This window comes from Mirounga angustirostris, unplaced genomic scaffold (genome assembly GCF_029215605.1).
Source record: "Mirounga angustirostris isolate CCGP_5_RB_7025 unplaced genomic scaffold, mMirAng1.0.hap1 SCAF_2, whole genome shotgun sequence".
NCBI classification, from domain to species: Eukaryota; Metazoa; Chordata; class Mammalia; order Carnivora; family Phocidae; genus Mirounga; species Mirounga angustirostris.
Window position 1 is genome coordinate 98,893,272 of NW_026991710.1, and position 27,491 is coordinate 98,920,762.

Sequence of the window (27,491 nt, forward strand, 5' to 3'; positions counted from 1 at the left end):
CAGATAAACACTTCTCTGGTTAGTTAAATGTTTGACAGACTTTAAGGTGAGAGCCCTGGCAGTTGATGCTCTTGCATGTGTCTTGATCCAGGGAATTTCGTCTACAAGTTTCATGGATCCAGAAGGTGTCAAAAGGCCAAGGAGTCCACCTTAATAAGATCAGGAGAAGAACAATAATAGCCCTAAAGCGTGTCTCTATTCTGAAGCTGACCCCCGTGGCTGTGAAGAATTGAAACTCTTTGACGTTGTTCATGATTATAGTGGGCAAAGCAGCAAAACGTAAGCCAATGTTTTCCTAATAGTATGTTGGCTGTATTTTGGAGATGTGACCAGAGTAGAGTAATTATTGCATCGTTACCTCCGCGCTGCAGTCATCTTCTCCTCTTCGTTCCCTTGATCAATAACACCGAGCCATTTGTCATAGAGATCAGACAAAAATATACTTCTTGGGATATTTCTTAGGAAATCCTTGTGGAGATAAAAATAAATATGTATATATATTACAGAAAATATGTATTGGAAATATTACAGAGAAAATATGTAGTTAAAAAATTCAGTTCAGCCCCCACTTCCTTCACAGATACCCAAACTGGGACCCACACGGAGCTTGGCTCTGACTCTCCATTGACTTGCACACGCAGCATCAGGTGCTTGGATTTTCTCCCCCTAAATCTTAGAGGCATAAAAGTAGAGCTTAGGCTGTGGTAGAAATGAAGATAAAGCTCCCTTCTATCATCTGGAACTTATTTTCTTTGTGTGCTTTTTTTGCAAAGTACCACAAACTGACAGGGTCTGGCTATAGACCATCCTAAATCCTATTAGCTTCTTGGACAGAAATACGCTTACCCATGTTGCTTGTTTTAGACACAGTGCTAGCTCTTAACTCTAGCAAGAAAAGGCCTGAAACAATCGAAACACAAACAGGTGGGCTCTTGCACACATATTAGGAAAGAACTAGGTCTTCTCACTCGGTCTATGTGTGCTCCTTGGAAGAAAACTACTCTCATAATTCCTTCATTCTTCCTTTTCTTAACTGTCTAAAAGTCGAGAGTCTAATAGTAGACTCACTGAGGTCCTGAGGATAGATTCATTTCTAGATTAGGTCCATTCCCAGTTTTTTGACATGATATTATCAAGGCCAAAGTTGCAGAGTCTGTTTCTCCACCAAGATCCGTCAACTTCAGGAAGACACAACTTTAGAAATGTCTAAGCACTATACCCACATGTGCATACCCTCTTCCTAGTCGGTGCTTATAACACCGAATCAGGCAGGAACCTCCTAACTCTTTTTTTTTTTTTTAAAGATTTTATTTATTTATTTATTTAAGAGAGAGAGAGAGAGAGAGAAACAGCATGAGAGGGGATAGGGTCAGAGGGAGAAGCAGGCTCCCTGTGAGCCAGGAGCCCGATGTGGGACTCGATCCCAGGACTCCGGGATCATGACCTGAGCCGAAGGCAGTCGCTTAAGCAACTGAGCCACCCAGGCGCCCGGAACCTCCTAACTCTTGCTAGAAAATCGATTCCATGTGCTCACCTTACAGAGGGCAACACTCATCTTCCTACGTAATGTATCAGCATTCTTCTCCTGTCTCCTGATGCCTATATGTATATTACTACTGGATATCACTATAGCCCCAGTGTAGGAGTGGTTACCTAAGTCATTTCTGGACTTTGCTATTGATCCCATCTTCGAACATTAATGGGGGACAAGGGAAGACCAAATGTGACTGAGATTCTAAGACTGTAGTCATTACTACGTTAACATAGGGTTGTTCAGAGCTGTTCATAAGTGCCAAGGTGGATGGATTAAATTCTTTCCCTGTTCTATTTCTTTTGGAAACTTTGCCTTCACTAGGAGGGTGGTGAGAATGTTTGCATGGGTAAACAGTGTGTATGTGTCAGTGCGTATTTTGAAATTTATTATCATGATTAGTAGTCATTTCAGTATTAGTATTTTGCATGGCGACTTCAGGAGTGAAGGCAGGGTAGGCGGTGTGTGGTGAAAACAGAAAGTATTTCTAACATATGGGGCTTTTAACTCCTAAAGTAGCTTCCTTAAATTTTGATTTTGTCAAGCGTTTTTCAGCTTGTCAGGTTCTTAATCTGTTATGCCCATTATGGTTCTTGAGCAGTCATGATGAAGGACACCAATCATAGCTTCACTTACTCGTGTGTGGATAATGCTAGAACCTTCCCTACCTTTAAGACGGATGCGACCACATGAACAGATTCGCTGTACAGGTCCACTTTGACCCCAGAATTTAGTTTCTCCTTTAGGACCCTGGTTGATTTTATATTGGGTGATTTGCTGAAGATGCATTCTGTGAGTGGCCCTTTTTGATTAATAAAGGAAAGCATATCCTGTAGGAAGAAAAGAAAATTATATTGCATCTCATACCCCAAACGCAGAGCTCAAGCTTGCCTCCGTTTTGAAAGAGGAGGGGAATGCAATGGTACACTGTTTTCGAGCTGAAAGGACTAAAGTCAATTTAGATTGTTTTTTTTCAGTGTCTCTCTATATACTTTCTACCCATATATCCATTTTACAGTCATACACTGAAACATTTTAAACACTTCTTTTAAGCAGATTTTCCTTTCCATTGAGTTTCCACTCTTAAATCAAACTTCTCTGCTTCAAGGCCTTTGCACAATCACCGTGTTTCCTACTTTACCATTCTTTTCTCATTATTCCCTTACATAGATGCTCTCCCCCAAGTATGGAAGTCTATTTAGGAAATACACATTTCCCATTTGTTTATTTCTCTTTAAGTGACTGTATACTCCATTCCTACTTGTTCTATTTCCTTCCCTCTTTTAAAGTCAGGCTCAGAAACTCTCTCCTCCTTCTCTGATTACCCTCCCTTCTCATGAGTCTTTCATTGTCTTTTGCTGTATCTTCATGTCCTCTCCCTGCTGTGTAGAATCTTAATAAGGGCTGGACTCAGGGAATAAAATGGATCTGAAGTCTATTATGCTACTTATCTATTGTGTGAGCTGGGGCACATACATCCTGTACTGAGGCTTTTCCGATTCGTTTAAGAAGTGTGGAGGATGATAATCCTAGCTACCCCCTAAATTTGCTGTGATGCAAGGACCTGGGGTAGTAGCTAGCAGGTAACATGCTAGCTAAGATGATTCATTTCTTCATAGCTAGCAGAACGTTCCCTACATCCCGGACAGTGCTTGCAGAGACACCGAATACTCAGTGAACGTCCACACTGACAATTCACTAGAGCAGTTTGAGATAACACAGGCCAAACTCTGTGGCTTACATTTGACATATTCTGTTAGGATTAATAGTTTCCTATTTGCCAGAGGATGAGTCTATGCTCGTGTCAGATGTTTACAGTTGTTAGACTGAGTAGACTCCGCTGAAGGAGTCTTGAGACTCACGTGAGTTCAGGAAGACAATGAGGGGAGAGTGTGAAGATGAGGTGGACTCTCAGAGACTCACACACAGAGTCCATTTTGACTGATCTGAACAAGCCTCCGCATGTCTTTGTGGAAACAAGACCCAAGTGGAATGGACAAGAATGTCTTTTCCTGTTGTATTTGCCTCATGACTCTGCTGGACCTAAGTCAGATTCTGTTCCTTGAAATAACAGTAACAGAGCTTTTCAGCCAAAGCCAGGGGCTGTCTAATCACTTCTCCATTTGGGAATAGATTTGGATGAGGACACGTGGCCTCTCAGAGTTTCCCCTCCTCAGAAGGGCTATAGAAGACCAAAAGGAGATGACCTACCAGGATTGGGAAGGGCAAGTTGTCTTTATTACACACATCCATGAGGGAAACTCCAAAGAGCTGTCCTGGCTTTGAAGAAGGTGGGGTTGTGCACTGGCTGTCCTGGCTAGTGCTGGAGCCCAGACAACAGGCCCAGTCTCTGAAAAAACCGCTTTTAACTGTCTTCTGCCTGTAATCTAAGGAAGAAGTGAGATTAGTAGTAGTAGTTGTTGTTTTATTTGCTTAACCTTCTTTTTTTTTTTTTCTAAAGATTTTATTTATTTTTTGATAGAGAGCCAGTGAGAGATGGAACACAAGCAGGGGGAGCGGGAGAGGGAAAAGTAGGCTTCCCACCCAGCATGGAGCCTAATGCAGGGCTCAATCCCAGGACACGGGGATCATGACTTGAGCCCAAGGCAGACGCTTAACAACTGAGCCACCCAGGCACCCCGCTTAACCTTATTTTCACCATTCCCATTCTACGGTACATTCACTGCAATGGCTAGAAGAGGGAAACTGAGGCATTTTTTGTGTAGAATTCTCCATGTTTTGAAATTGGCCAATAGCATTCTTATGGTGTTAACAGTTGTTCCCCAGATCCTGCAAACTGATGGTTAAACCTAGAGACTTGATCAGACTTAGTGTCAATGCTTTCAATCCCATCTACTGCCCGTTGTGCTTTATCATGAGGCACTTAACTTGTTGTTTGTTTCCTATTGGTAAGTATGATTAGTGGATTCATCCAGTGTCAGATCTGATTTTAAAAGCTCAAAAGATCTGGTATTCAAATCAAGCTGAGTTTGTTAATCATCTGCTTTCACAGTGAGTCTCCTTCCAGTCTTAAGTTTCCTCTTTGGCTTTCTGAGTGCTCAACTTTTTTTTTTTTTTTTTTTAAGATTTTATTTATTTATTTGGCAGAGAGAGACAACGAGAGAGGGAACACAAGCAGGGGGGGATTGGGAGAGGGAGAAGCAGACTCCCACTGAGCAGGGAGCCCGATGCAGGGCTAGATCCCAGGACCCTGGGATCATGACCTGAGCTGAAGGCAGACGCTTAACGACTGAGCCACCCAGGTGCCCCTGAGTGCTCATCTTTCTATGATCAAAAGGATCTGCCTTTCATGACATGATCCGCCTGACCCCACTTCTCAGGCAGCCTCTGGTGTCTCTGCTCTGGGCCATCCCCAAGGATGACTTCCTGCAGTCAGGGTTCTTGGGAAATAGTCATTACATGCTGGCTATGTGGTAAGATTCCAGGTGACTGTGTTTTCTTGTGATACCCCACCAAGCTACCCAGAGATGACTTTTTTTTTTTTGTAAATTATGTTTGATATTTATGGAAAAGAGTCTGATCCACAATGAATTGCACCCAATTCCTCACACATACTCAAACATACATGTATATACACCATACCAGTACAAGGCTTGAAAGAAAACATACAAAAAGAAAAACAATGAGAGATTATGAATGCCTGATTTATCCCCAATTTCCAGAGATGATTTTGAATTACCCAACATTCCCTATCAAAGGAATGCAGAAGAAGAGCTTTACAAAGAAAAGGTGATCTGCAGTGAAAAGCTGAGTTGAAAGTTTCTACTGCTCAGCTATGAATGTTTTCCTTATAAGATACCTTAACATTTGCTTCCAAAATCTGCTTAAATAACTGAATTCTTTAAAAGTCCACAGAGGAGCCAAGCTGTAGAAGGATAAACAAATGAGCAACATTTCACCAAACACCCATAAACACCTGTCCACTGGGCTTTTCTGGGATGTAGTGAGTGCATCACCGTATCCACTCACGTGGGTGGCAACACTCATGGCACTTGACCAGAGAGACCAGGATCTAAGAACCAGAAGCATCCTGGTTCTGCCACCTAGTTAGATTACTCAAAAATTCTTAAGCTTTGGTTTGCTTAACTTTAACATAAATGCTGCTGCCTACAACTCGTTGAACTAAATGTAATGTACTACTCAGCACAAGGCATGGCTCGTGGCAGCCTTGATAAAAGTAATTTCCTTGCTCAGAAGGCCTCAGGCAGTCTAGACATCAGTCTCTTCCCCCTCCAAAGCAGACATCACTCCCATTCTCTATTTGATTTTGCAACCTCTAGAAGGTAGGCAATCATGAAGGATGGCTACCACTTTACTTAACTAAGGCTCTTTCTTCCTGCCCTGAAATTGATACCGCTACCATTTTAAAAGGAGAGAAGAAAGAAAGCAAACACATTCTTAAATCCAGGAGGAGATTCCTGTACATCAAAATGTATGCATTTGCTGAAGATACGTGTTAATATGTAAGTTGAGTTGTTGTATGCAACCTGGGTTCCCTACTCTTCCCCTAGTTTTATTATTTCTAAAACTACCCAAATATATTCCATTCTTCAGCTTTAATAAGAAGAATGCTCTTAAGAAGAATGTTGTATCCCTTGGTACAAAGCTATATATCTAGCTACTCTATGAGTATACAGAAAATAAGTACACATTGAGTCCTATACTTTCTCCAAGGTATTTTCAGGCTTAGCTGGATGTTTCATAATGTACATTATTTGCTGTTAGAGGTCATGTTGCCTCTATTACTAATAAAAATATATGCTATAGCCATGAAAAATATAGGAATGATTAAACAAGCTAACTTTATGGAAACCTATTCTTTCTTAAACAGTCCTGGCAAGATTTGGGTTAATGTTTCCTAATGCTTGCATTAGGGTATGAATATTAAAAAATAAAATTTTTGAAACTTTGTGCTTATAGAATAACAATCATAACAATAAAATACTTTCTATTTTGGCCCAATACTTCTCAGATGAATAACACATTTTCATCAGAGAAAAAAATATCAATGGGAGAATACTGGAATGGTAGGGAAAAAAATAGCAAGAAGGAAGATGAAAAAGCCCTGACCATAAACATTCAGTCTAGCTCCAGCCTTGACCTGTGTCTGAAGCAGACATGGAAAGTGGGGGCAGAATTGAGACTTGAATTCTAACTGTAAGCCCAAGGCCACTTCAGCCTAAGCCCAGAATAAATCCAATTCAGTTCCATAACTCTTTACTCCACTGGAGTTCTTCCATTCCAGGTGCGTCTAAGCCATGCAGTCATTTGATTCCATCCTGTGATGGCCTGAGATACTAGATAAAACCCTGGAATAGGGAAGACCTGTTTCCAGGCCACAAACAGCTTGTGCTCTAAGAAGACACACAGATGTGTACTCACATAATTATATGTAGAAAGTGTTCTGGGGATACAGAGAAAGGAGCTAACAGTCTACCTAGGAGAATTAAAACAAGCACACAACCTTCCTCGAAGTGAGTTGGGTCCTAAGACCTTTGGGTTTCTCTAAGCTCGATTCTGTGCAGTTTTGGGGTTCTTGCCTCTACTGTTCCTCCCCACCCCCCACAGAGAGAGTGAGCTCTGTGTCCTCAATTTGTGGGCAAGAGTGGAGACATGAGCCAAGAGGAGACACCTGAAGAAAGGGAAGGGGCTCACCTCTCCCTTGCTCATTCTGCGCCGGGTGCCTGGGCTTCAGGATGAACCGGCCTTGCATCTCTGCGAACCCCTGCTCCAGAAGGAGGGACTCCTGGAGGGTGGAAGGAGAGATGGAGTCCTCTGGTGTCTGTGGCAGCAGTGTGGTAGATGGAAGATGGCTCATTTTAATTCCATAGGGATGTTTATGTCCTATATGGAAAAAATATAGATTCAGGCTGATGGTGATGGCTCTGATCAAATCCCCCTTCCCATAAGTGTATGCATCACACTGGTATATGCTGCTATTCTCCTGGGGCTTCTGGCACTCACTCTGTGCCTCCTGAGTGAGCATCATATTCGCTCTTGTTGGAGACACCCTGCAGAAAGCAGGTGCCCAAGGAAAAGATTTTAAAAAGAGAAAAAAAATGTAAAGCATGTTACTTTACTTGGAATACAAAGATTCATCAGTGCATTGCACAATGCTGACTTTTGCTGTGTTTCCATCTGAGAATATTTAAGGCCTTCTAGTTTCTGCCTTGACACTAACGAGATCTGCACATCTTAGGCAAATTACTTGACCCCTCTGAGCCTTACATGCATCCTTTGAAATGCTTGCCCTCACACAAACTTATAAGGATCAGAGTAAATATATTAATATGCATTGGTGGGTAATATTTTTTAAATAATTGAACATATATATTAAGAATTGCTATTCTCTCTCACATAATGTCAGTTGAGCAGATTTTTTTTTATTTCCTTTTGTCAATTTCTAGAGGCAGAGCTACTCAAGGGCAGTGGGATGGGTTGCCTTTATGCTTTATACTTCCCTCCCACTGCTGCCCTTCCTCCAAGGGGAGTCCTGCCAGGTGATGATCAGAGGGAAGGCTGAACAGTGTTGGGAACCCAGAAGCAAAGTGCAAAACGATGTTTACAGAGTGGAAAACGGCACCCAGAGTCAGTGAGAGTTGCCTGCCAAGTGATTTGTTTTGTTCTTGTATGCTTTAAATTGTTTCCTCTCTATAGAATTCTCAAAGACCCTGTGCTATAGGATATGGATCTCATTTTTTAAGAACAGAATGGAAGTTCTCTTTCTGTCATTTCTGATTTATTATTGAATGTAACTTGGGGAGCTTTTGCTGTTCCTTCTCATCTGTCATAGATGCAGTGTCAGTGATGTGTTCACAAGAATCACAGTGACTTCCCTCTTTTAAGGAAAAAGAAGCTTCTACGACAGCAATACAACCAAATCACAAAGATAACCAGGAGATAATCCGCAATTGAGAATTGAGAGCATTGGTAAAAAATGCATTTTGAATGCTGCCAATGGATCATCATGAATGACAGGCTCTCCGGATTCCTTAGAGCTGCCTTGGTGTGTGAAGCTGCTCAAAGTCTAAAAAGTTATCTGTACCTCTGAAACAAATAATGCAATATATGTTAAGAAAAAAAAAAAAAAAAAGAAGAAGAAGAAGAAGGTAGCGGGAGGGGAAGAATGAAGCGGGGAAAATCGGAGGGGTAGACGAACCATGAGAGACGATAGACTGAAAAACAAACTGAGGGTTCTAGAGGGGAGGGGGGTGGGAGGATGGGTTAGCCTGGTGGTGGGTATTGAGGAGGGCACATTCTGCATGGAGCACTGGGTGTTGTGCACAAACAATGAATCATGGAACACTTCATCTAAAACTAATGATGTAATGTATGGGGATTAACATAAGAATAAAAAAAATTAATTCATAAAAAAAAAGTTATCATCTATATTGTTTTACCTAAATTAATGCACTTTATTAAAATAAATATATTTAAGTATTTGACTTTTTCCTTTTTGTGGTTGGCCGACTTTTACAGAGATGTCAATATTAATATGAAACATGAAATGGTGGGGGGGATTTTTTTCCTCAGCTATGCCCTTAGTGACTCTCTGTATTCTAAGACTGGGAATATACATTTCGTAGAAAGAAATTGGTTATTTAGATTTCCAGATCACTTGAAAATATTCTTTAGATAACTTGAAAAAGAGTAATAGCCTCACAGGATTATTTTCTTTTTAAGATTTTATTTATTTATTTGTCAGAGAGAGAGAGAGAGAGCACAAGTAGGGGGAGCGGCAGGTCAAGGGAGAAGCAGCTCCCCACTGAGCAAGGAGCCCAGGACCCTGGGATCATGACCTGAGCAAAAGGCAGACACTTAACTGAGCCACCCAGGCATCCCGCCTCACAGGATTACTAAAAAGATTTTGAAAAAGGTATGTAAGAAGGAATGCTCTAAGATTTCTAGCAGAAATCATTGTCACCATTACCATACATTACTATACTTCAAGGTCTGCTACAGATCCTCTCTTTTTTCTCTGTTTTTTTAATCCTTCTATTTCTGGTAAGCACTGAACAATTTTGCTAATCCAAAGATTTTTTTTTTAGAGAACTTGTGCTAATAACTATTTTAGGAGAGGTGTAATCTGTTTATCAATAACCTTAAGAACAGTGATGGAAAAAGCCTGAGAAACAGCAAAGTGCAGGTAGTTTAGTCAGTGAAGACTTGAGGAGTTTAAATGTGATTATCTCATTTTCTTTATGATGCTGAGAAAACTTCTGGGCACAGAGCAGGTGTTAAATACATACCTATACCTGGATTCAGAGACATGATTGGATTTTAGCGGATTCTCACAAAATAGAGGCTATTTAGTTGTTAGGAACTGGAATTCAAGACTGGAATATGAAAAATAAATGTATGGGAAAAAGAAATTCCACTTCTTTGCTTTCATACCTAAGTGAGTAAATAAGTAAGTAAACAATAAACAAAAAAAATTTTAAGACAGCTCTGTTTGTCAGGTAAAATGAAGTAGAAACGAAAAATTTACATTTCTCTCCCTAACTAGACCTTAAGCTGATGAATGAAGAGATGTCCTCAGTGCCTGGGAAAAAGTAAGCACCTGGTAATTAATTCTTTAATAAACGTGAGAGTGAATATTGCATGTGATTTTCACTTTTAAGGGTATTTAAGCTGAAGACAGAACAACCATTACTTTGAGATGTAGAGTTACAATTTTGAACCTAATCAATCCCATCTTAGATTTTCCCTGACACTTACCAGTGAGTGGGTGTGGGGACGCTTCCTTGCCAGCACTCACCCACAGCTGGTAGTCTTTCTCAGAGCCCTTGGAAACAAAAAGAACTATGCATCATAACAAATCTTTCACAGTACTTGAAGAACACATTTCCTTTGCATTTCTCTGTTTCCAGAAAGAAAGAATTGGGGCCAGTATAAATGCCATTTGGTCCATGGAGGTAGCTACAGTACTTGTTAACTTGTTCCCTCATAGCCTCCAGTGGACCGTCCCAGGTTCTTGTCATTTTTTTTTCTTTTTTTTTTTTTTTTAAGATTTTATTTATTTATTTGAGAGAGAGAGAGCACATGAGAGGGGGGAGGGTCAGAGGGAGCAGCAGACCCCCCGCCGAGCAAGGAGCCCGATATGGGACTCGATCCCGGGACTCCAGGATCATGACCCGAGCCGAAGGCAGTCGCTTAACCAACTGAGCCACCCAGGCGCCCCGGTTCTTGTCATTTTTGATAAAGGCCAGGAAACCACAGTACAATCAGCCCCTCACGGTGTGGGTGGCCCATGGCCTAAGAAATCACAGTTGTGCCCCTTCGCTAAGGAGGAAACTTCTAATCTCAGAGTCCTGCCTTCTGCTGTCTCTAGATTCCTTGGATAATGCTGGCTTTTGTTGCCAAATGTCCCTGCCCTGACATGCATATTGTCCAGAGAGCCATATACCCTGCTATGACTATTCCTGAGCAAAGTAACTTGAAAGGCATCAATAGCTCAGCAGCCCTGGGCAAAAGGAGACAAACGCCCAAGAGGCCTTGAGGAGATAGTGGACTGAAGTCAGCCACTGGCTTTGGTGCAGGCAAGCCCCACTTCAGGGAGAGAAAGAACAAGGACTCTAACCTAGACAACATATCAGATGCAGAAAACAATTACTCCCAGCAGAATTACCGCCCAGTAAACCTGGAAGTCCTACTTGAAACAAACACATCTAAATTATAAAGATCGCTGAACTATTTTAGAGAGTCTTCCAGGAGACTAAAGCAAAAAATGTTTGACATGGAGTTGTTGGTGATAGGTACTATGCTTGCCCTGGACTCCTGATTAAAAATCATGGTCTTGCCCTTATGAAGAAAGGTCATAGGTATGGACACAGACACACACACAGACACACGCAGACACACAGACACACACACATAGCTAAATCTGCTCAAAATTGTATTGCAAATAACTCGTGAGAGCTAGTAAGGTAGGGTAGGGTTTGGAAATGCTATGCTGGAATCCCTTAAATCAGGTATACATAAAGCCAAATAACCCCAATTCTTCATTAAAACAGAAATTCTTTGTGTGGTGAGATTGATCACTTTATGCAAAGGAAAATCACAAACATGAAATAAAATGAGCTTCATCATTAATCAATCTCCTCAACTTCATCCCTAAAACCACTCACTCTCTTTCTAAGACTTAATTCCTATTTAGGGTATATATATCATACAGGTTAGAAATCAATGTAGATATGTGCTTTACTCAGTACATATAAATTCAATTTTATTTCAGATATATTATTAAATTTTGTTTGTACAGAAATCATTGATTTCTTATGCTAAATTCCAGTTGCTCTGAATTTTTAAGGGGCTTTATTATACCATTGGGTCAGACAGAATTTAAGTAAGAATCTTGTAATTATGTCATGTCATAATAGCAAGACATTTTTGCATTTATAGAGGATTTTATATAAGAAGCTGTGCTTTACAAGTGCTCCCTTCAGTTCTGTCCATCTGACTATCACTCTCCCTCTCTTTTCCCTTAGAAAACCTCATCCTCAAATATGTCCATGTCTTTCATCAAAAAAAAAAAAGAAAAAAATCCAGCAACTCACACCAGCACCATCAAAACATAAAGGAACAGGCCGTTAAAACCAAAACAAGATGAAAGTGATATGTACGCAACTGCCCCCAGATCATGGTCTTATTCAGAACTTGTCCTCTTTACCAGTTCATAAGGGGTGTGAGCCGCCTCATCCCAAGGAACTGCATCAAGAGGAGGTAGCTTCTAGCCATGTGGTCTTTATGTCAAAATGTACAACAAAACATATAATTTAGGATTCATCTAACTGGGATTGAGTCCTTGGGTGATGACCAGGGTAAACAGGGATGGAGTGGAATCAGGAATGAAGACACAGACAGAAGAGTCCAATAGAGGAGGAAATATTTAGAAACTTAGAAATATTTTATTGTCTGTGTATAAAATATATACAATAAACTGCATGTTGTTATTAGCACTCTAAAATTATAGCCCAATTTTATGCTATGATTTTGAATTCGCAGAAAATTTAAAATGGGAAGACAAGAAGAGCACCCATGTATAGGCTAATAATATAGCTTTGCTGCCTTCAATTTCTAAATCTGGGGGACAAAATATGACTATGATATGTATAATAATCAGCTGTCTTATAACGGGAGGTACACAACACACACACACACACACACACACACAAATCTCAAAAGTCAAAGATGGTTTTTAAATTAAAAATAGTTTGCAAGGGAACTTACAGTTATTCCTAGCATTGGTAGTGACATGTTGATAATGTCATTCACTGTGTCTGAATTTGTTACTGTTACAGTTACAGACTGTAAAAAAGAAATAAGAAAAATTCCTATAAATTTTTAAAAATTTAAAGCAGGTGACCAAATAATTATTGTCAAATTATTATCCATACTCTAAAGGCAAAGCTTGTTTTCAGTTAATGACAAAGTAAAGCATATCACCCTTGATTACAATATTTTCATTTCTTTACATAACATGAAGCTAGTAGGAAACATTTCAGTGAAACATATATTTCCCTTCAAGGATTTGTGGCTTACAAAATATAGCAGCTTAAGCAAGAAAGAGAAAAACAGAATTCCACGAGGGGACATGAACTGACCCTCAGTTCCATAAGGCTATTCCCAAAATAGAGAGGGGAGATAGTTTAAAAAGGAGGAGCTAGATACTTTTCTCTCTTTGCAATTACATACTCAGTTTCAGCAAAATCAGAATAAGAACCGTCTGTGACAGACATTTAAAAAAAAAAAAAAACTACTATTTAGTCAGTACTTTCTTTGTGTCATCATGGTTACTAAGATTTCCATTGTTGAAATCTGTTGAGACAAATAAAACCAATGAGTCTAGGAAATGAGACTGAAAATTTTAGAAGTTTATATTCCATTCGCAACTCTGACAGTGAGTAGTTACTTATAATATCTCTCTATCACACCTTATATTGAGAAACTGCTCCATACAACAAGGAAAACAGTTATTGAAAATTATCTGAAAGGGATGGATAGGAATCTGAGATGATATCGATAAAACTACCCGAATTCCAAAAGACATTTTAAAATAGGACAATATGTAACCAACCACGCATACACTTTTTATAACATTAGGCAATGAGGCCTGTGTTCTTTGAGAAACAGTGCATGAAGAAGACAAGCAACAGAAGTGGACACTCACAGTCCTTAAAAATATTAAAAACAAAGTTAAAAGAAACTTGTTCTTTCATTGTATTTTTCTTCTTATGAATTGAAATACAATTGCTTGATATGACAGATGGCCCAAAAGTTGTTTGATAATCGAACTTTTATAAACAAAAGTGTTCATTGATTTCAAACTACTTGAGCTTTAAGGATTATAAAAAAAAGTGTTCAGAACCTAGCAGTAGGACTCAGAGCACCCAAACTCAAGGATATCCTATGTTAAATTGTCTAGGAGGGGCTTCCTATGTTAAATTGTCTAGAGGATTCAAGACTGGGTCTTAGCTTGAAATTTAGTTAGAAGTAATGGCTCTGCTATTTTTTTTAAGATGTCTGAAAGCCTTTCAGTACAACTTAAAAACTTTCCCACAAAATTTTTTTTTTTTTAAGATTTTTGTTTATTTATTTGTCAGAGAGAGAGCACAAGCAGGGGGAGCCACAGGCAGAGAAGGCAGAGGGAGAAGCAGGCTCCCCTCTGAGCAGGGAACCTGATGCAAGACTCCATCCCAGGACCCTGGGATCATAACCTGAGTCGAAGGCAGATGCATAACTGACTGAGCCACCCAGGCATCCCTCCCATGAAATCTTTTTAAAGAAAAAAAAATCTCTTTTGAAATACTAATAATCACTTTTTAATTTATCTGGTCTGCAAGATAATGGTTTTCATGGTATAAGGAACATACTATGTTCAAAATAGTAATTCCAGAGATGTATGTATATTTTCCTGCATGTTGTAGGTTCTCCAAAACAGATAAATTCCAGTAGATAGAGCTCTCTGTAAACAAATGACTTCAGAAAAATAAGCTGCTTTTTGAAATAATTTAAAAGGAAAAGAAATGTTACTTTTTTTTATATGAGTCAAAGTGTTACTTAATATATGAAGAACAAGGAATATGTGATCAATTCTCAAGAGCTGAAGCCAACCCTGAGATGATCTAGATGTTCAGACTGTTAGCCAAAAACAGCTATTACAATAATGCTCAATGATACAAATGAAAATATGCTCACAATAAACGAAAGAGGCATCTTAGCATAGAAACTAAAAATATTTAAAAACAGAAATTTTTTATCTGAAAAATATCTTAAAGAAAAAATTTACTGACTAGGCTACATTGCATAATGGAGATGACAAAAAGAAGTCAGTGATTTGAAAATAGATAATAGAAATTATCCTGTCTGAAGAAGAAAAGGGGAAAAAAAGATTGAAAAAATTAAGAGTCTGAGGGATCTATGAACAATATGAAAGGGTCTAATATACATATAACTGGACTCTCAGGAGGAGAGGAGAGAGAAAATGGGGAAGAAAATATTTGAGGTAATCATGATTAAAATTTCCCAAATTTGGTGAAATTAAATTTATAAATTCAAGAAGTTCAGAATATGCCAAATAGGACAGATTCAAAGAAAACCATGCTTTGATACTTCATAGCCACACTGCTAAAAACCAAAAATAAAGAGAAACTCTTGAAAGCAGCTAGAGAAAAATGACAAATCACCTACAGGGGATTAATGTTTGATTGATCACAGACTACTCATCAGAAAGCACAAAGACAAAAAGACAGTGGAACATCTTTAAAGAGCTGAAAGGAAAAAGTTTGCGAACAAAATTCTACATCCCTCAAAATATCCTTCAAGAGTGAGTGTGAAATAAAGCCATATTCAGATAAGAGAAATTAAGAAAATCTGTTTGCACCAGGTCTGCACAAGAAATGCTAAGGATCATCTCTCTAGGATGAAATGAAAACAGTGTTAGAGGGAAACTTGGATGTTCAGGAACAAGTGAAGAACATTAGAAATGCTTATTTTGTGTAAATTATACATAAATAAAGTTGATTTTTAAAGATTTCAAGGTAATTTTCCATGGAAAATTCTGAGTGTAACCCACTGCCACAGCTGAAATCAAAGCAGGCAGAGACAAGAGTGTGCTCTGCTGCTAGAGAACCCTCTGGCCTTATCTCCTTCATGCAATGCATCTACCTGGTGCTTAGAAACCAATCAAAATATTTGCATGGCTTTTGCTTTGGCCAGGAATAACTACCACTTTTTCCACCTTCAAATACTATTTTGTGTGATCTACAGCTACTGTAAAGTATAACAGGAAAAAAAAAATGTCACTTAAAGATACCCAAAGTATCTTGTTCATCATTGCAAATGTCTTGGCTACTGCACTACAATTTCAGAAATCAAATTTTATACCAAGAATGGGCAACTGGTTTGATTTTTTCCCCCCAACAGCCAAAAGAAAATGAGATAGAAATATGCTGATCCCGGGGCGCCTGGGTGGCTCAGTTGGTTAAGCGACTGCCTTCGGCTCAGGTCATGATCCTGGAGTCCCGGGATCGAGTCCCGCATCAGGCTCCCTGCTCGGCAGGGAGTCTGCTTCTCCCTCTGACCCTCCTCCCTCTCATGCTCTCTGTCTCTCATTCTCTCTCTCTCAAAGAAAGAAAGAAAGAAAGAAAGAAAGAAAGAAAGAAAGAAAGAAAGAAAGAAATATGCTGATCCCTTAAAAGTGTCATCCCTCTGAGCTCAATTCAACCCTGATATTCCTTGGATCAAAAGACCTTTCAAAACCCCTCTGCAGTTGATATAGCTACTAAGTGAAATACCTGACCCTTGAGTAGATCCTGTACTGGAAAGGAGACATTATTGAGGTCAACTGACAAAATGGGAACATGGAAGGCAGAGTAAAGTATTACACCGATGTTAAATTTACTAAAGGTGTTAACTGTGTGATGGTGATATAAGAGGATATCTTTATTCTTGGGAAATACCTAGGTTTAAGGATAAAGGGCCATGGCATTTGTATGACCCTCAAAAATAAGTATAACATACACATAATAGGGACAGAGAAAGAAAATAAATGATAAAGCAAGTGGAGTAAAATGTTACTAATAGCTGAATCTAGGTAAAGGGTGCATGGGGTGTTTTTTGTTTTATTTTTATACCTACAACTTTTCTGTGAGTTTACAGTTATACCAAATAAAGCGTCAATGGGGGGAGGGTGGAGAACTGTGGAAACAATCCAAACCATTCTGTACATAAGTAGTAACCATTGGGAAAAAATGTTTACTTCTAGTAGGAAATACCTGCATGTGAAAATCACCTTATTACAAGCCAGTGATGTTGCTATTAGAAAGAGCCAGGGAAATATTATGGATATTTAACATGCAATATTCTTTCCATGCTTAAGTACTGTGGCATGGATTCCTCTCGCTTCATATTACCTAGGATGCACTCTTTATGTATACAAAGACACGTGTAGACAGGAAAATACATTTTCCCACATGGTACTTTTCTAAATACTCTCTCTCTTCTTATCTCTTGCTCTCTCCTTCCTACCTCCCCATCTCTCCCTCCCTCCCTCCCGCTCTCTATCTCCATCTCCATCTCCATCTCTTTCATTCTATCTGAATCAGGAACATGGAATTTAATTTTTGGTCTTAAAAACACTTACACTGGCACAGTTCTTGATGTCCTCAGTGAAGATTCTGAGAGGAATGCTTTTGGGCTGGTCCTTCTCTTTGGCCAGATTGATATACCTAATCAAATTCAATAATAACCCCAAATAGAGTAGGATGAATTAGCTATTAGCTTACTTTCAAATTGATCTATGTGGCTAAAATTTTCAACATACTCTGTTATTTTTAAATGCATGTAAATAAACTCAGCAACATCAAATTATGGGTTGGAAGAAAACATGCAAAACTATTTCAGGAAAATAAGACATGACTCAGAAAACAACAGGTTGCTCTCGTCATGTAAGATGTGAGTAGCAGATCCAGTCATCAAAGCTTTCCTGCCTAGACTGGAGGGCCCAGCACCTTCAAGGGTAGGAATGAGAAGGTGCTTTGAGCATCACTCAGGAGAGTAAATTGCACTTAAGAAAATTTAATATGTATCTTTTGAGAATAATGTTAGCTCCAATCATTAGGTCTGAGAGAAGGGGAAGATGAGAGTGATAACCAGAATTTCATCAAAAATAAGCAATATGTGCATGTAAATAAGAGCAGATTATTTGCAGTAGCAGCCAGGGTACATCTAAATAAGAAATTATTTGAGGATAGTCTAACAATTTCTACTAAGTAGGGGAAGCATAGTGTGTGGGGGCACTGCTTTGAAGAGATTTATTCTTTTCTCATGGGTTAAAGATGTATAATATGTATAGTGACAAGATACCTTTGAAGGAAAGAATGCCATTTTTCCTTTTGTTCCGAAGAACTGCAATTTAAAAAAAATGGGAAGAAAAAATTAAGATACATACAATACTTATACTAGCAAAATAAGATCACCATTCCAGAAAAAAATAGCAGCAGCCAGTTGTTAAGGATGTGGATGCATGTGTTAATATCATACTGTCCTCATAGTTGCGCTTTGGAGGGACCCCACTCTTTTATGAGCGTATTAAAGCAATGGGAAGTAGATCCTAAAGTGGGAGAAAAGTTGGTTTTGAATCTGAACACTTAATTGTAACTATGTGATGCAAGCTATGTGATCAGGGGCACTTTGCTTAACTGCGTTGATCTTCAGTTTCCAGAACTGGAAAAGGGTTAATTATACCCCGAGTGTTCCTGCAGCTGCAAGTGCTATTCAGATATAAAGAACATTATTATTCAAATTAAATCATACTTAAGGAATTTGGCATTTGGATGGAACTATCTTGGCCCAGAAACAAGAATAGCTTTTTAGGAAGAAACACCTGTAATATTTTTATTTCTTTATACACATAGCAGATTGGAATGTGTTAAATTAGTTTCTAGAAAACATTCTTCGTTACTGTGATCCTCTGAGCAAGATCGATCCAGCTAGTGCTAAACTACTAAAGGTTAGTCTTTTCTCAACTAAAGTTTTCACAGCATTTAATACCCAAAGTTGCGAATGTTTTAAGCCTCATGCATACATGGCCTTACCACTTACTAGCGTTTTTTTACCGTGGTAAACTACACAAAATAAAATTGACCATTAGTGACCTTTAGTACATTCACAGTTTTGTGCAACTACCGTGACTGTTTAGTTCTGGAACATTTTTTCACCCAAAAGCAAACCTGTGTCCACGAAGCAGTCACTCTTCCTTCCTTCCTGTTTCTAGCTCCTGTACCATATTTTGTGTATTTGTTGATAAACACGTGGGTTGTTTCTACTTTTGTTTGTTTGTTTGTTTTTTGGCTATTGTCGACAATGCTGCTATGAACGTTTGTGTATCAATTTTTGTGTGGACCTACGTTTCTCTTGGGTATCTATCTGGGGGTGGCATTGCTGGGTCGTATAGTAATTCTGTTTGACTTACTGAGGAACCATCAAACTGTCCACAGTGGCTGCCACATTTTATACTCCTCCCAGCAACACTGCTCCCCAACCCCTCCATCGCTGTTTCAGGGTTTGTCCCATCTGGAAAATGGAACGCCCACTTAGCGTCCCAGCCTGCCTATGCGCATGGACACAGCTTCTAGTTAGCCATGCTGATCTGCAGAACAGTCATAACCACAAATAGCAAAAGCACTAGGTGCCAGGAATTGTTATAAATGCCTTCTATATGTTTACACAGCTTTTTAACTAATATAACATGTATAAGCCTGGCTTCCACATTGTCCTCCTTGTTAGGGAAAAAAAGTCTCTTGGAAACTCCCCTGTCAAAGACTTTATACATTCCCAATTGAAACTGTTTCCTTCCATTTGCATCACGGAGAAGACAGGAAGCAAGAGGAACTGAGAATCTTTACAGAAATGCGTCGTGGAAAAGAAGACATGCGGAGAGCATATAAATACATATTTCTTCCCAATAAGCTTTGACAATTTCTCCTTAAGTCAACGCTGCATTATAGGGCTTAATAAATTAACAACTTGTAAACATTTTCGTTGTCTTCCCTTTGTGATGACGTGTGACATTTTGGTGGAGTGGGGTGAGGAGAAGAAAGAAGGGTGTTAAGTGCATGTGATGAACACTCATTGTGCAACACAAGAATGAGACTTGGGGTGTGGTTGTTTCAAACAGCAGATGTAAGTGTTGCACCACCCCTGTAAACTCAGGAGTGTCTGCTCAGGATGTCCGGGGTAGAGAGTCACATTCCCCATCCTCGTGTCAGCCTAAGAATGTGTCTTGCACAACTAACCTCTACTCAATGCAATCATACTTTTGTTTTAGATGGTCACCTCTCTAGAGACACCAACTAAGATAATCAGTACACAGCAATTCAGGCAACCTCATATTCAATGACATGATTAATTTATTTGTATAATTCCATACTATTTTTAAAGGAATGACCTTGGGAGTATAAGAGCAATTTTTCAAATTTAATTGGACTCTTTAATAGTACTTGCTCAAGAAAAATATGCCAGTGATTTAGAAACACACATACCCCCTGGGAATTAGGGGGCAGGATATTGGAGAGGGGTTCTAGAACCTCACTCTCTTGATTCTCCTTCCATATGCCTAAAACACCCAATTCCTCAAGTGGCTCCTAGAGCCCATGGGAAAAACCACTGATCAAAACCAAAAGAAATTACTCCAATAGTTCCCACTCTATGTTATCTACTTGCTCCCATTTGTACCTACCTTTTGGGGGAAAGTACAAGGCAAATGAGTGTCATTATGGGAGGTCAAAAAGGGAGTCACTGGCTTGACATATAATCAGATTAAAATGTTTTTCTTTTTATCCCATGTAAATACAAGACCAAACGGTCGGTCTTACCCGAAGGTGGCCACAAAGGTCACCGTGGGCCAGCCCAGGATAAAGGACCTCCCAGCACAGATGTTGGCATCCTCCACTCTGTCCATACAGTTGGCAGTCCACATGGTGTTCAGTGGTATTTTCTTTTTTATCTTAAGTTTTTTCTTATACCTAGAAAGATACCCAAACAAGACCTCTGTTAGTTTGTTTCATAAATGTTATGGGAACAGCTGTGCTCATCAGAGACCAGTTCTCACTGCTCCAGGGCACAGCATGCCTCCCTTGTCTCTATTACCCTCTGTGCCCAGCACAGCAAATGGTGACATGACCTTTACAAAGTGTGTGTTGAGCGAAGTCTGGCCCTAGGAAGGCCCTGAAAACACTTCCTCAAATGGCAGCAAGTGGCCATTTTTCTGAATGTTGAGTGTTGAGTAAAGACTATATATTCCAGAGCTTTTTAAGAAAACCATTAATTCATTTATTATTGTTAGAATTTGTTTCTTATTATATATAGTTTTATGGTTATTATTATAGTTAATTATTCATTTATGACTTGCTTACTTCAAAAAGTATTTGAGGGGCTGAACAAAGCTACCTGATACACGATTTATAAAAATAGTCATACAATTTTTTGCTTAAGAGACACAAACCAGGGGGCGCGCCTGAGTGGCTCAGTCGGTTAAGCATCCAACTCTTGGTTTCGGCTCAGGTGGTGATCTCAGGGTCTTGAGATCGAGTCCCCATGTAAGGCTCCCCTCTCAGTGGGGAGTCTGCTTCCCCTCTCCCTTTGCCCCTCCCCCCGCTCACGCTCATTCTCTCTAAAATAAATAAATACATAAATAAATCTTCAAAAAAAAGAGAGAGAGAGAGACAAACCAAGAACAAAAAATAAACTTGGATCAGCAAGATTTTTTGGGGGGGGGGGGGGATCAGAAAGATTTAAAAGTTATTTTCAACCTTAATTTTAAAAAAATACTTTCTAGCCTTTAAAGCATAGGTTATTTTCAATTTCCCTTCTTAAAATTTTATCCATATCATTTTCCCTTAGATTCTGGCTAAAACTGAAAAACTGTTAGCCTACAGATTGAGCCCAATTTAAAAATCATCAATCCATCCATCAATCAATCCCAGATCAGCGGTCAGGAGGTCTTATATGTGAGTGATGGATACTTCCCATTTCTCTGAGGAGTCAGGTGATCAACTTTGTCAGTGGTGAAATTGCTTTTTGACAATTTCTGCCTAATCTTCTTTGATCTCTAACATGAAAACCACCATATTGATTGATTTGGTTAATTCACAACTTTAACTCTCAGGTGGGCTTGGGATTTAAATAGTTATAAGCCCTCTGAGGGATGCTTAGGGAACTTGGACACACCACTCTGGAACTCCTTACTATTCAGAAACACATGTGGAAACACTAAACTAAAATGAGATCAAAGACACCTCATGTGCAAAAATCCCTGTGACTCCAGTGATTCATGGAACAATTAAAGCTAAGACTCTCCAATGGGTTTTATGAAATAAAAATAATTTTGCTGGATGCACACTTGAAGGATAATCTAGATTCAAAGTTTATGACACAATGAATAAAGTCATCGGGTAAAATCATTATCGGATATCAGATGTCTGATTATCAGATAAAATCATTTTTCTAGATAGTAACTCCAAAGGCATTGTCAAGGTAAAAATATATGGCTAATGGGAAAGATAGACATATATCTGTTGGTTTTTAAGATTTTTTCTTTTTTTTTTCTAATGTAGGTATCTGTGTGTATACAGACACCCAAGGTACTGTGTGGGAACTTCCAAATACATTGACCTGGAAAAAGGCATTTCAGTAATTCTCTCCTTAGTTCAAGAAAGCACCAAGATTATCTACTCCAAACCAAGGAGTTATCCCAAAGCCCAGAGCATGGTTTCGACTGTCCTATCACATTTGGAGCACTTATCATATGCCAAGCACTGTTCTAAATATTTTATAAATACAAATATAAAAAATGTAATCCTCAAACAACTACACTAGGTGGTCTTTATTAGCTCCATTTTACAAATAAGGAAACTCACAGAAAGGTCAACTAAATTGCCAAAGGCAAGAGAGTTTGAACCCAGACAGCCTAACTCATGAGCCCATGTTTGTAACCACTTGGCCTCTGTGGGTGCTGACCTATCGTTCCATGAACTACCCTTCTCATGCTTCCTACCCTCACTCAGCCTCACTTCGGTCCCCAGAGCCATCAGGCTTTCTCATTGGATTATCTGGGGAGTGAGAGGATAAATCTCAAGACATTATATTAACAAAGCTGGTTACTAGCTTGGAAATATTTAAAGTTTATTACAACAAAGCTTCATACTTCAGTGGATTCTTCTAGGGTCTTACTGCATTTCTTCACTCTCAATCACTGACCCAACTGGATTATCTCAGTAGAAATTAGAAAGTATTAATCTAATGTAAACTGACTTGAGGAGAAGAAAGAGGAGGAGAAAGAACTGTGGGTTTTATTTCTAAAAATAGTCCTTTATTATATTTGTATTAACATGATGGATATCACTCTTGCTTTCTGCTACCTCAACCTTTATACCAGAAGGGAAGCCCCAGTGCACTGTGGAAATTTACAGGATTCTAGGGGGATTTCCCCTGTTCTAAGAGAGGGGTATCCTTTTACAGATGTTGGGAGTGGGGGTCCTGTTATATTCTGTAAGTAATTCTTTGTAATTTCACGGATAATGAGTTAATAGTCATCTTCATCTTTTGACCTAATTTAAATTCATTTTTTGTTTCATTTTATATTCTTTAATAACTACATATGAGGAATGTGATGTCTAAAGAACTAAGTTCAGTCCCTTCCTTTTTGTAAATTCTTCATGGGCCTCTACTAGTATTAATATCTTAATATTTATCAAGCAGATACTGTTCTTAAAAATAAAGTAATGATTTTCTTTGAAAAATAACTTATTTAGTATTCTAATGAATATCAAAAGTAATAAGGAAGGTTCCATCTGACCTCAATTCTTGAGAAATTTCTGAAGGTGTATGAAAAGAATCCCCAAACAATTTTCACTATTATTAACATCTTGTACGACTAGAGAAATATAATTTCTTTGTGAAGAAACAAACATTTAAATTCCTTTTATTATTACACACAAACTAAAATTCACTAATTTTGACAGAATACAGAGGTAGCAATTAGTCAACTACTTACCCAATTTGTGTTAATTTCTATAGCGTCAACCTAAAGATGAGAGTTTCCAGCTGAAGCCTGCAGGTGAGCTGAGGTAAAATAGAACCTGGGTCACCCCAACCCCTTCTTATGGCTAATTGGAAAACGTAGGCCCTAAATTCAGATGATTAATTTGAACAGATTGATTCAGGGCATAACACAATCCTCCAAGAACAAGGATGACAGGGATGAAACAAGGTTGTTAATGCAGGAGCTATTTCTTTTTAGTTGTTTCCTTCTAGAAAAAAAAAAAATGTAAACTTGTCCAATATTCACAGTGATCATAAATATACCCAAATGTTTACTATGGGAATGTTCTCATGGTCGTTTTCTAAAAACTGTGGCAAAAACTTGTACGCGGCCACAGCATGAAGTGCTGCTCGTGACTGCTAGGGACAGAATTGTGTCCCCTCCCCCACTGCTCCCCACAGTCTTACCGTGAAGCCCTCTCTGCCAATATGACCATGTTTGAAGAGAGAGCTTTTAAGCGGTAACTAAGTGTAAATGGGGCCATCAGGGTAAGGGCTTAATCCAGTAGGATTGGTGCCCTTGTAAGAAGAGGGAGAGAGAGCTCTGTGTGTGTGTGTACATGCAGGCGCTGAGGAAACCCCACAGGGCATAGGCGAGAGGGCAGCCATCTGCAAGCAGAAAGACAGCTCTCGCGGGAACCTGACCCTGATGGTGTCCCGAACTTGGACTTCCAAAAATCTGTGTTCTCTCTCTGTCAAGGGCCTTGGTTTTAGAAGCCAAATTCAAGTGCCTGAGATCACTTACATTTTCTAATATTCCAAATGGATGTAAAAAGTATATAAGATAATCTTTCAGGAGCTGAGTCTCTTAAAGAGAACATTATTAAATACATTGATGTAGATTTTGTCACATCATAAAAACCCTTGCGTAGACACAAAGACCTATCTCAAAAGCAATATGTGAAGAGGAAAAATGTTGCACTTCTTTTGTAATAGTGAACCAATCAAAATAAAAAATTCAGCTCTTAAAAGGATGCAGTTCTCTCATGGGGAAAGAACACTGCCTTTATATAAAATCTTTTCAGCAGAACACCGTAGGTTCTGTAAAACCCGCTGAGAGGTAAGCAGTATCCAGGACAATAAATGGCTCTAGTAAGAAAAGAAAGGTCTTCTCCTCTCCCTAAGTGCTATAATAATTACAAAGATGAAAACAAAGTGAAGGACAACCTGTTCCCCTTATAAATCGAATGTGAGTGGTCTGCAAGGTCCCAAGGAGCAGGAAAGGAGTTTGCTGTTTGTTAGCGTGTCTCGGGCTGAGCATGCAAGAGTAGGTGTGGCATGGTGTGGCAGGAAGAGTGTGGCCTTGGGATGAAGGCAGGCCTGGCTTGGAGTCTCTCCCACCATTTCCCTGTGGATGACAGGTCCATTCCTGAGACTTCCTCCATCCACACTTTCATTTCTGCAGTCGGTGGATGGTAACAATACTGGCCTTGGAGGGCTGTGGGGAAATTACACGAGGAATCTGTAATGCTCCTCGTGTGGTCCCCAGCATGCATCCCACACATTTTAGTCTCCTGTACTCACCTTGGTTAAATAAAGGGAATGGTAACTAGTCTGCTTTTTTAAAAATAATGATGTGGCCCTCTATCAGGAGGAGCAGAGTGCGTCATACGGACCTCATGCCAGGACCTGGACAGTCTTTTTCTCTCTGTCCTCCTCATGACATCACCACCTCCAAGGCTACATCTGTAGGCAATATCACTCGTCTCAAATATATTTTACTATTTCTGTCTTTGCCTCTGATTTTTTTTTATTTATTTATTTTTTTTTGGACAGCTACACTACCTTCATTTCTCAGTTCACTAAGCATTCTGACCTATTTCTTACCAGATACCAAGCAGATTGGAGTTGTTTACTCAACATAAAGGAAAGGTTGATTTCAATAATGAGAGAGAATCTAGGTGTTCATGGAATGTTGTATGAAATTCAGAAAAATAGAAATAATAGAAACAGCAGCACCACACGTAGAATAAAAGCCTGTACTTTGAAAGAAACGGACCTAATTTCAAATGTAGACTCTACTCATCACTAATATGGTGACCTGGGCAAAACCTTCAGACCTCTGATTTTCAGAGGTCTTCTCTAAAATAAAAATAATCCCATCTCACAGGGTAGTTGTAAGGTTGGAGAAGATTGCATACATGAAGTTCTTAGCATAACACCTGTCATGTAGTAAGCCCCTGATAAATTATCATTAATGTCACTCAGATTGAGTACAGCATTTTGCCAAATTAGTACTTGCATGTCTTACTAATGGCATGGCATAACTGGGAGCTGGTGAGGGCAGCAAAATAAAGGGGGCGTAGTTTTTTTTCTGGTGACTAAAAAGCTTCTTGATATTTGGTTTGTTGGAATAGTCTTTGTCTTTCATGATGTTTTGTGAATAATGAAAACAGAGACAGAGCAAGTAAACAGCTGACCTCCCATCCACCTGCTTTTGGACATTTATTGAGCAATCATCAGGTTCCAGGCTGGCTATCAGTTACCTTTGTGTTCAGGGTTGAGAGGAAAGTGCACGCAGTTAGTTCTGTCTCCAGCATATATTCCCAACCTGTCTGCTGCCTCCTTCCTTTTTACTGCACTCCTATCCTGGAGCCCTTGAGAGCAGGCATCAGGACTACTGCCTCCCCTAACCAGTCTCCCTGCTCCCACTCTTGCTCAACCATCCATCCATTACCTACCAACAGTCAGAAAAATTTGCGAGAGCTATAAATCAGATTCAGTCAGTCCTAGTTAAAAAGGCTTTGGCAAAATATTTCCACTTTTCACCATGGCCTGTGAAGACCGTGTGTGACTGGACCCCGAGCGCAGTTTCACATCTGATCGCATGCCCCATGCTTTCGGCTCCCATCAAATCAGCCTTCCTGAGCCCCTCCCCCCAGGGGTCAGGTTGCACCCACGTAGCCTGCCGGTCCCTCAGCCTAGAAGGTTCAGGCACCTTGTCTAGGACTGTGGCTGCTTCTCATCCCATAGATCTAGTTTCAGTGCTGCCACCTAGGAGAGGCCCTCCTGGACTACCCCTCTCTCATACGTTCCATCATCTCCACACGGCCCCCTGCCTACTTTCTATCAGAAGCACTAATCACAATCTATAATTACCCCTCTTATTTTTGTCATTTGTAAGTTCCAGGCAAGAGACACACTGCTTGTCACATTCTCTATTGTATTCTCTGCAGGCGGGGGGGGAGGGGGGCATGGCACAAAACAAGACCTCCATAAGTACTTGTTGAATGAATGAAGGATCCAAACATGGGCAAAAACAAAAGAAAAAAAATGTCATGTCTTCTTATGGTAAGGGTTAATGGAAATGTAACTTTGTGATCATCACAAGGGCACGTTGCTTAGTATACATACTTGGTATCGGACACCAGCAAGAAATCGCTGAATAAGAAGAGGTGCCGCTTCTGCCTCCTCCAGCCTCTCTTGAGCTCGACGGGGCCGTGGATAAGCAGGGTATGGGCGGCACCCTCAGATGATGTAGTGCTTTTGCTGCAGGCATCCACCTCAACAGAAGAGCTCTTCCTGCAACCCACCAAACACCACGGAGCAGCTAGTTACTAGTCAAATATACAATAGAGTTTTATGCTAAATGTCAAGGTTCGCATAACACTAAAATTTAGTCTCAACCCCGAAAGCAGAGCTCCAGAGCTCACATTCAGGGATCGCTGAGTTATAGAAAGCTATTGAAAGAGATGAGGTCGGACGTCTGGGTGGCTCAGTCGGTTAAGCGTCTGCCTTCAGCTCAGGTCATGATCCCAGGGTCCTGGGATCGAGTCCCACGTCGGGCTCCCTGCTCAGTGGGGAGCCTGCTTCTCCCTCTGCCTCTACCCCTCCACCC

The 27,491-nt window shown here is 39.7% G+C and overlaps 2 protein-coding genes across 2 annotated transcripts in view; both read right to left on the bottom strand.

Annotated features, from left to right (window-relative positions):
* Window positions 1–2,974: 2,974 nt before the first annotated feature.
* LOC135363539 (rho GTPase-activating protein 20-like) overlaps window positions 2,975–27,491 on the bottom strand; it is a 39,357-nt gene continuing 14,840 nt past the window's right edge. The window contains exons 2-10 of the mRNA XM_064584021.1: window positions 27,008–27,175; window positions 20,428–20,577; window positions 17,918–17,959; window positions 17,196–17,280; window positions 12,782–12,859; window positions 10,271–10,337; window positions 7,208–7,396; window positions 3,709–3,918; window positions 2,975–3,021 (exon numbers count right to left, since the gene is read on the bottom strand). Coding sequence (XP_064440091.1) covers window positions 2,975–3,021; window positions 3,709–3,918; window positions 7,208–7,396; window positions 10,271–10,337; window positions 12,782–12,859; window positions 17,196–17,280; window positions 17,918–17,959; window positions 20,428–20,577; window positions 27,008–27,175 — 1,036 coding nt within the window. The remainder of the gene's footprint in view (window positions 3,022–3,708; window positions 3,919–7,207; window positions 7,397–10,270; window positions 10,338–12,781; window positions 12,860–17,195; window positions 17,281–17,917; window positions 17,960–20,427; window positions 20,578–27,007; window positions 27,176–27,491) is intronic.
* LOC135363637 (mitotic spindle assembly checkpoint protein MAD2A-like) overlaps window positions 27,004–27,491 on the bottom strand; it is a 58,977-nt gene continuing 58,489 nt past the window's right edge. Inside the window, exon 10 of the transcript XR_010409514.1 lies at window positions 27,004–27,175. The gene's annotated coding sequence lies outside the window, so the exon portion shown is untranslated. The remainder of the gene's footprint in view (window positions 27,176–27,491) is intronic.